We start from the raw sequence: 10,063 nt of genomic DNA on the forward strand, positions 1-10,063 counted from the left end.
TGTTAAACAATGTTAACACAGATGCATACATCCTCTAAACGCTTTGCTAGTGCTCGCCATAATGATATGAATAGAGATCGCTCTTACCACAGAAATGCACGCTTCAAACAAAAAGATGATGTGTTCTCCCGGCGCCTATTTATACTATAGTCGCACCGGTAGTGACGTCATGGCTGTCGCCGGCCAACGTGTTGTTGGTGTTTTTTCAATGTATGCTTCAGACACGGGTCACGACGAGGCATTCCCCATAGCGACCCCTAGAGGACGCAGTTCGAAGTTCCCATGAAAGGGAATCACGGTTTCCAAAAAATAAAAAATTATAATAATAATAATAATTACACCGCAAATGTTTTCAACATTAATAACAATAAGTAAGTAAATAAATAAATAAATCAAAACTTTTATTATTATTATTATCAAGCTTTGTGAACACGACTTTCAAGAACATTAAAATATATAACAGACTCCAAACTTTTGAACAGCGGTGTACTAAACCTGAATGAAAGCTTTGAAATGTACACATTGGTGTGTAGTGAGAGGAAAGCCTTGAGCGTTGCTTCTCTAATGTAGTCTAATGTTCTGAAATGAAAATCAGTACATGTATTACAGTAATGGCCAATGAGCCATAGGGCAGTCAGCGGCTCCTTTGTGCTGCAGGTTATGGGGTAAAACCTGTAGGCTTCACTTCTCTGGAAACCAGCACCCTATTTCTGATCTCCTCAGATTTCTGTGCGATACTCTTTAGATACTGCAAGTCAGGCAAACTAATGGCTAGAAAAACACAACTGAGAGGAAAGCGAGAGGTTCAAACAGTATTCTTAACAAATACGCTCTCCACTTAAAAGCCACAATGGCCTTAACCATTTCTTTCTTTATTTTCCTTCTTCTCTTTGTGCAAACCACACAAAATGTGCTGTGTGAAAGAAAACTCATTTAAAAGCCAAAGAATAGGCTTATTTTGGAATTATCACGTTTTTGGTCAGCAAAGCACAAGCCCAAGCCACAGCACATGGTCCACATTAGTCGCACAAAACAATACTCATCTTTGGAGCTCATAGTATTTGGAACACAAACACAATTGTGGCCATGTCGCAACAAACGGAGTCTCACGTATTCTCTAAGCCAAAGGTTGTGGCAAACTCAAATTCTGCTTGTACTGGAAAACTTCCATGCGGTGGGACACTGTCCTCCTTTGAGTCTTGATATGAGAGCCAGATCCTAAAAAGGAACTACTTATGCAATCAAGCTGTCCATTGAAATTCACGCTACACAACGGAACATCGTGTCAGTTGCGTTTGAGACTTGGAGATTTTAGATTAAAACAGAGACTGTGCACAAAACATATGGCGCACAGTGGAGGGGATTCGTTTAAGGTTTTGAATAATGCATGTGACAAGCTTTCCTCCTTATATAAACTATTTTAATGAACTATATGCATGCAAAAAGGACCTCTGGCTGATAGTACTAATATAAGGAGGTGGAAATCCATTATTGTGCATTCAATTATTCAAAGGTCAAACAGAAACATATGAAAAATTGATGGACCCCATAGAGCAGGTGGTATGCAGATGTCATCATGTAGGGTGAGACAATATGGGAGGTTCCCCAGAGAGCCATGGAGTGTGAAAGGAATAATCGCCTGTGCTAGAAGCTGAGATTGACTGGAAGTCCTTTAGCACATTTTGTCCGTGCTTAATGGCACTATCAGGGTGTCATAACATCTGTGACATGCAGAGACATCATGCTCATTTAAACTGAGACGACATGTGCCCCTTTAGATTTGTGAGCCAAATGGATTCTGAATAAGCTTCTAAAAAAAGTATATGTGGTATAATTTTATAATAATAAAGCTAGATTCTGCTAGAGTCATTATTAATCTAATTTGTAGGAAACTGTGTGCGTGTGTGAAATACTTGTATAGTAATAATACTTGATAACTATATTTAAATATTATTTGGGGTCATTTGCACTGTAATGAAACTACTGTTGAAACTAAATACCTACAATTACATTATTAAGAAAAAAAAACATGATAATCTATTACATTTAGACCTTCGGGGCTTGACACTTACTTTTTCCCCAAGGGAAAAAATTTTGAAAAATTTAGAAGCGCATAAAAAACTTTAATGATTTCATTAATTTGAATACACAATTACGCCAGGTATTTAAATATATATGCTTCAAACTTTATTTATTTAGTTATGAAATTATTTAGATGTTAAATATTGAATTAAAAGCCAGATACAGTTTACTAGGTAACTAAAACTTACATTGAGTAATGATTCACATTTCTTTAATTAAATCATTTCCTTTTCAAGTTTAATTATCACATCAGAGTGTATTGCGACCCCTAATTTTTGGCTCCGAATTTTAGCTCTCTTGATAACCTATAATTAAGACTTCTGTTATACTATTTTAGATATGTATAATTTTCATTACTTTAAATGTGAAAAAAAAAATGAATTAATTGAAGACCCCGAATTGACGTTTTATTTGCACACATACTCCTAAATATGTTTTTCACACTTACACACATTTCACAGTTACACATATCTATTTTTAGTCACAAATGTGAGTAAAATGCTTCATATAAAATATTATATATATATTATTTATATAGATTATGCCAAAACAGTTAGGTGAAATTAAGAAATATTTAGGGGGCATAATTAAAAGTAAAACAGTAATATATATTTATACTATACTCAGTACTATGGTACGGAATTTGTTGTTTAACAATTCAAGATGCTTGATACAAATATTGATGCTCTGTTGACGCTCTAAAGCCTTACATAGCCAGAATACTGAGCAAAATTAGAATTGAATTGTGCACAAAATTACTTTTTAAAATTCATATAGTAAAAATAACATTTTATATAATAAAATTATATAACAAATTAAATAATATAATAAAAAAATTATTAATTATAAATAGATTTTACTTTTAATTACTTCCCCTAAATACTTTTTACTTTCACTTAATCTATTTTGGCATAATTGATATAAAACCTAACACTCTTACTTTAACTTACATAAAATAGCTCAGTTGATTGTGCAAGTCACAGGAAGAACCCTGATAACAGATATTTTATATAACATGTCTTAGCTTCCTGTTATATTCTATGATACAAGAAATGTTTTGTCAGTTGCAGGTGTTGTAAGCATCATGCCTGTTTATCTGACTAGTCTGAAACAAGACCGTGGTGACAGATATTGGGCTGGTGACACCCTAGTGCTCTGATGGATGGCCTCAGCACTCCCTGAGAAAACATAATCTGTTTGCTTTTTGATGAGAATCGCTAAAACAGGTATTACTTTGTGATGTACCTGGCGATATCAAATTTATATGCAAAGGACTGTCATTACTAGAGCTGTCTGTCTGAATGTTGATATATGTGTAGCTGGCTGCCTATCAAAGAGCACCTTCAGGTTTCATTAACAGACAAAAGGGACAGTTCTCGCTAGTCCGCTTGCATTGTGATACTATCGCTGCTGCATATTATCAAAAACGGTATTAGCAAGGACGATCACACAGGAGGCAAATTACATCTATGAATCTGATGTGATGGTGCAGCAAAATGATGGTGGGCTGTTGGAAGTAAAGTACAGATCTCACGCTGGGTATGACAAAGTTAGATGCGTGCAGATTTGTGTGTACTGGGTAATTGTATTTGTGCGGAGACTCACATGTTTTGCCCTTGCCGGTGAGGGGTTGGCTGGAGCCGGTGGTGTAGGAGGCGATGACCTGAACGCTGTACTCGGTGTCACTCAACAGATTGAGGATCAGCAGGGTGTTCACATCATCCCCTACAAACATCTCTAGAGCCGGACCTGACACTGCGCACAGAGCGAGACAAAGAGTTCAAAAACTATTTAAAGGGCTGGTAATTTTTTTTACACTTATAATGTTAGTCAAGCTGTAATTTAGTTTTAAATCAGTTGTTTTTACTATTATTATTATTCAAATTCTATATGTATTGGACCTCCATTTTGATTGTGAAAGACAGTAGCTTGGTTTATGTTTTTATTATTTCACCTAAAAAAAATCGGTCAGCATTTAGTCATTCTCATGTTGTTCCTGCATAACTTACTTTCTTCTGTGAAACAAACAATTTTCAGTGCACAAGAATGGGATCAGAAGATTTTAAGCTTCAAAAAGAATACAAAAAACTATCAAATGGTCTACAAGATACACTACCATTTAAAAGTTTAAGGCTGGCAAGATTTTTATGAAAGAAGGGTCTTATGCTCACCAAGACTGTATTTATTTGATCAAAAAATACAGTAAAAAACAGTAATATTGTGAAATATTTTTACAATTTAAAATAACAGTTTTCTATTTTATTATATCTTTTAAATGTCATTTATTCCTGTGATGGTAAAGCTGAATTTTTAGCATCATTACTCCAGGCTTCAGTGTCACATAATCCTTTAGAAATCACTCTAATAGGTTGATTTGGTGCTTAAAAACTTTTTTATATATAATTATCAATGTTGAAAACAGTTGTGCTTCTTAATATTTTTTGTGGCAACCATGATTTATTTTTTCTAGAATTCTTCTAGGATGAATCTTACCGGCCCCATATGTTGTACGTGCACTATATTTCAAGTTTTCTGAAGGGAAAATTTCCAGTGTCTGTACATTTTCGTCTGTTCCTTACACAGTCGGATCAAAGTTAGCAAGAACTTAGTTGAACTCAAACTCAATTTATGAATGAATCAATTAGACAGCTTTGTAAACTGGATCGACTGAGTCTTTGAAAAGATCTGACTATGAAACAAATGATTTGTTTCAGTGAACTATTCCTTTAATTCTAAACAACCTGTTTTTGCAGCTAAATAAATGTTGTGGGTGGACTGGAATGGGAGTCTGGACTGTGAATGTCTAAGTCGTACATTAAAATATTTTAATTATTTTACATTTTATGTCCCTTTAAGCATTTTTTTTTCTCCCAACATTCATACAGCATAGAAACAAACTACAAAAATCAAAGTACTGTTTTCTGGCCCTCACAAACTAAAGGCCTGTGATGCCTCTCTACATCAACATCACAGTCTAAACTAAAAAAAGACACAGGAAAAGAATGGGTGGATTTCACAGACACTTACAATCATAGCATTACACTATAACCATCACAAAGCCTGAGAAAACTAGATGTGAAACGAAATGAGAACAAGTGAACCCTCCCCTTCAACAACACACACAGACACAGAGAAAATGAGCTCTGGACAGTAGAAATGACCGGTGGTGGGATGAATTATTAGCAGCTGTTGGGAGCAGTTTGGAAGGGCATTAAATGTAGGTGGAGAAGCCATTTCTCTCCACCGCAGATGGGAGTTTAAGATCATATAATGGAATAAAGGAATTTATTGGGCTGGACTTCAGTGGAAAACAGAGGAGCGGGACATTTTTCCCTCTGGTGTGCTGCAGCCACATTAGAGCTTCTGTTTACAGTCGAATCTCAGACTGCAGATGGAAGAAGAGTCATAATCAGAGCAGCAGACGTGGAGACAGTATCTCCATCTACAGTTAATGCCCTTTCCAACAAGCTGCTAATAATTCATCCCACCCGTCTATATACGTCTCCAGAGTCTCAAGACTTTTTTGCTAAAGTTATTTGCATACCCCACTTTTCAAAACGCATATAAATCACACAGAATGGAGTGTATTGAACATTTGAAATAGCACAAAGTTTCCTGTAAGGGGTAGGTTTAGGTGTAGGGTTGGTGTAGGGCAATAGCACATACAGTTTGTACAGTATAAAAACCATTACGCCTATGGGATGTCCCCACTTTTCACAAAAACAAACCAGTGTGTGTGTGTGTGTGTGTGTGTGTGTGTGTGTGTACATACCAGAGATGGGCTGATAGATGACTCTGTAACCCAAAGTGGGGAACTGAGGGCCATCCCAGCTGATGCGGAAGCGATTATACCATTCATCAGACACTCTGAGGTTACTGGGTCCAGAAAGTGGCACTAACCAATCAGAAGAGAGATTATGATTAGTATTTGCGGTCAAGTAATATCAATTATTGGCCAATTGAATTTTATAAAAACTTACATGATTTGAATTGCACAACATGCTATATCATTAAAATGTTCAGGTATAAAAAAAGAATAAATAAACAAATGGATTACTAATAAATAATAAATAATTAATAAATTATCCCAAAAGAAAAAAGATTCAAAAATTTGGGGTCAGTAAAGTTTCTTAATATTTTTGAAAGTCTCCTATGCTCACTAAGGTTGCATTTATTTGATAAAAGGTACAGTAAAAACAATAATATTGTGAAATATTCTTACAATTTAAAATAATGTTTATTATTATTATATATTTTAAAATGATAAATCATTAATTCATTATTAGTAATTTCTTCCTGTGATGGCAAATCTGAATTTTCAGCAGTGATTACTCCTATTTTCAATGTGACATGATTTTTCAGAATTCATTCTAATGTCATGCTTTGGTGCTCAAGAAACATTTTTTTGTTATCATTTTCAATGTTGAAAACAGTTGTGCTGCTTAATATTTTTGTGCGTCATACTGTGATACTTTTTTCAGGATTCTTTGAAGTCCAAAAGAATAACAATTATTTGAAATGTATGTTTTGTAACAATGTAAAGATCTTTAATGTCACTTTTTTACTGTCACAATTTCTTTGGGAAAAAAAATCTTACTAACCCAAAACTTTCGTATTGTAAATAAATCAATCAATACGTTGATAAAGAAATTTAAGTATATTTTTTCTCTCTACAGGCTGTAGTTCTACCCTGAATTCCCAGCATTCTCTTATAAAAGTCTCTGTTTTCACATAATTACCACTCCTCCGCAGAGAATATCACCCCACTCATAATTAATTCAACCTCAATCAGAAACCAGGGCAAAGGTTTTCCAAGACAACTAGCAGACACCTGATCTCAAGATCAGTGTGAGGTGACATTAGCATCTCTAATCAGACACTGGGCTGTAATTTGAAGGTGATCCCTGGGAGAAAGTTGTAGATAATCAATCCCATCAGAGGAAAGCAGGCGGGTTTGATCAGTTCATTAGAATAGGAACACCAGGGCTGGAATGCATAAGATTTATTATGCTTATTTATAGGTAAAATCAATATTATTTAACCTGCTGAAGAATGTGTTTCATTGACTGACCATTCAGCTTCAAAATGCAGTAATGATAAACTGCATCTCAGTGCTGTGATGTAAGAGGATCTATTTTCAGCTCATTCGCACTATATCTGGTACATAAAACAATTAGGTATGCCATTCATATCAAGACAAACGGGAAATTAGTAAGAGCTGAACAATTCTATGCAGATTTAGAATTGAGAGTCAAAAGATGTTGGTTACATTCTGATTCACCGAGCTTAAAAAAGGGAAAAAGCAGGTATGTTTTTTAACATGTGATTAGTTAGATTAGAAATTAATCTGCCTCAGGTTCATCACTGCTTTACGGTCAAATTAATTAACTCATTGAAATCACTAACTAACATGGAACTAAATGAGATCACGCTCCTGTTAATACAATGAATGCCATTGTGTTGCATTTTTACTTGATTTATTAAAACAGGATTAAAAATTCATTTATTCCAACCTGGGAATTGAACCCAGGTCGTTCTGCATAACTAGACACTAAATATTTCTAATGCTGCATAAGAACATGCTAAACATTTAGTAAGTGTGAGTTGTTGATGTTTTTAATATTTCAAATTAGCTGAGCAGAGTTGTGTGCTAATGAAGTGTTAATTTTATGATTTCTAAAATGAAGCAAAGGGAGCCAGGACACAACTCAAATCCATAACTATATAATTATGCCAAAGTAGTATGTAATTAGCATAACTGCATCTGTTTTGAAAGAAGTACACATAATGTATTTCATTTATTGTAACTCCAGCAGCATTTGTTCATTCATACTCACGTGTTTTGCCGGTAGAGGCCTTAGACAGAGCTGTGGACTCTCCATCTGCATAAATAGGGGTCACTGTGATCTTGTACCTTGTGTCTGAGAGGAGAGGTTGCAGGATCACGCTTCTTCTGTTTCCCGAGACAAACACCTGGAGAAGAGCAGAATATTCAATACCAGACAAAGCACGGTGTGGGTGTGGGTGCGTTTTGCTTTCTCTGTGAGGACCAAATGTCCTTGAGGTCTCTATGTAGAAACCAGCTTCATAATAGAAGTAAATCAACATCATGCAGAAATAGTGAATGATTAGTATTAGGGTTAGTATAAAATCCTTTAATTTAGCTTCATTTAATAACAATAGAAGTTAATGGGATGACCCATCATCATACAGTATAAAAACATGTGTGTGTGTGTGTGTGTGTGTGTGTGTGTGTGTGTGTGTGTCTGTGTCTGTGTGTGTGTACATACAAAGCTGTGATAAAGTAAGTACATCCCAGAAGGTTTTGTCTTTTCTTTCAATATATGTGGGCATATGGATACTGGAACTTCATTTGGACAGTATCAATGAGAGAAAGTGGTATAATAAAAAATAATAATAAAAAAAAATAATAAAAATTTTACTTTGAAATTTTTTGTCCAAAATACAATAATGTTCAAAAGTCTTTTTTTAAATAAATTTTTTTTTTTTTTTTTCAGCAAAGGATCCACTAAACTGATATAAAATGACAGTAAAAACTTTTACAGGTTTACAAAAGATTTATATTTTAAATAAATGCTGTGTTTTTCTATTCATCAAAGACAAATTGTTTGTTTCCACAAAAAAATATTAAGCAGTTAAATAAATATTAGCAAATAGTAGCAATTGTTTTCAACATTGATAATAAAGAAATGTAAATATTAGCAATTGTTTTCAACATTGATAATAAAGAAATGTTTCTTGAGCACCAAATCAGCATATTAAATTGATTTCTAAAGGATCGTGTGACACTGAAGACTGGAGTAATATTTGCTGAAGATTTAGCTTTGCCGTCACAGAAATAAATTACATTTTAAAATAATTCAAATAAAACAGTTTAATACAATTTTAATAATATTTCACAATATTACTGTTTTACTGTATTTTTAATCAAATAACTGCAGCCAAAAGCATTAAAAACATCTGACCCCAAACTTTTGAACTGTAGTATAAATATCAACCATGAATATGTGCATAAATATCTAAATCCGAAAAAGTACATTTGCCCCCTTTGGCAGGAATAATTTCTTGTCAGTGTTTCTTATAATTGTCCATCAAGCACTTTTTGGTATAATGTGGAATTCATGGTTAGTTTTATGACATTATTTACAACTCCAAAACTGCAAAAACCCTCAAACCACAACACTCCCACTACTGTGCTTGTGAGTATGAGTTTCTCATTCTCAAATGCTCAAATCTGTCCTTTGACTCATTTGTCTAGAAGTTCTTCATGTAAGTATCGGTTGGCAAACTTCAGATCTTTTTTTGGAGAACAGAGGATTCGTCTTTGCTGACCTGCCATATAGACTATATTTGTACAGCCCTTTTTAATGGTTGACTTTCTGAAGCATATTCAAGCTTTTCCTGAAGCATTATTGTACATACAGTGGAATGATGGATTGTAAACAGTTAGAAAATGGCTTTAAATCTATTTTTCAGACTCATACGCCACAACATCTTTTCTTCTGAGGGGCTCAGGCAGCTCTGGTGCACCTTGTTGTAATATTAAACACTTGACGTACAGTAGTGATAAATGTAAGTTTGTAATAACTTTTTCCACTAAAGCATTATTATAAAGGATTACATTTTTCATGGGGTGCACTTACATGGTATGTAAGAGGAGGAGAGCGATAACTGCTAGTGTAAGGAGTGATTGTCAAGGATAAAGAAAATGCCAGTATAGTGAAACAATTCCAAATATTTGAGTGTTTGATCAGCTCTCATAAAAGCTATTCTGAGTATAAGCCAAAAGACTAGAAATATGTGTACTGAACTTTAGGGAGCTGGATGAAAATCAAGAAAGCCAGCACTCCGCTCTGTAGCCAGCATCCAATCACTGCAGTCATTCACCACAGACACACCATTAATCACACGCACGCACACACACAAAATCATGGCAGTCCATTGCTTGTTGATAATGAAA

General features: G+C 34.5%; 1 protein-coding gene across 1 annotated transcript in view; it reads right to left on the bottom strand.

Annotated features, from left to right (window-relative positions):
* The window catches only part of LOC107685600 (collagen alpha-1(XIV) chain-like), a 131,833-nt gene that overhangs the window by 60,648 nt on the left and 61,122 nt on the right, over window positions 1-10,063 (bottom strand). The window contains exons 19-21 of the mRNA XM_016482245.1: window positions 7,920-8,055; window positions 5,855-5,977; window positions 3,688-3,837 (exon numbers count right to left, since the gene is read on the bottom strand). Of these exons, the coding sequence (XP_016337731.1) occupies window positions 3,688-3,837; window positions 5,855-5,977; window positions 7,920-8,055 (409 nt within the window). The remainder of the gene's footprint in view (window positions 1-3,687; window positions 3,838-5,854; window positions 5,978-7,919; window positions 8,056-10,063) is intronic.

The sequence above is a fragment of the Sinocyclocheilus anshuiensis genome, unplaced genomic scaffold, assembly GCF_001515605.1.
Source record: "Sinocyclocheilus anshuiensis isolate Anshui unplaced genomic scaffold, SAMN03320099.WGS_v1.1 scaffold185, whole genome shotgun sequence".
Lineage (NCBI taxonomy): Eukaryota > Metazoa > Chordata > Actinopteri > Cypriniformes > Cyprinidae > Sinocyclocheilus > Sinocyclocheilus anshuiensis.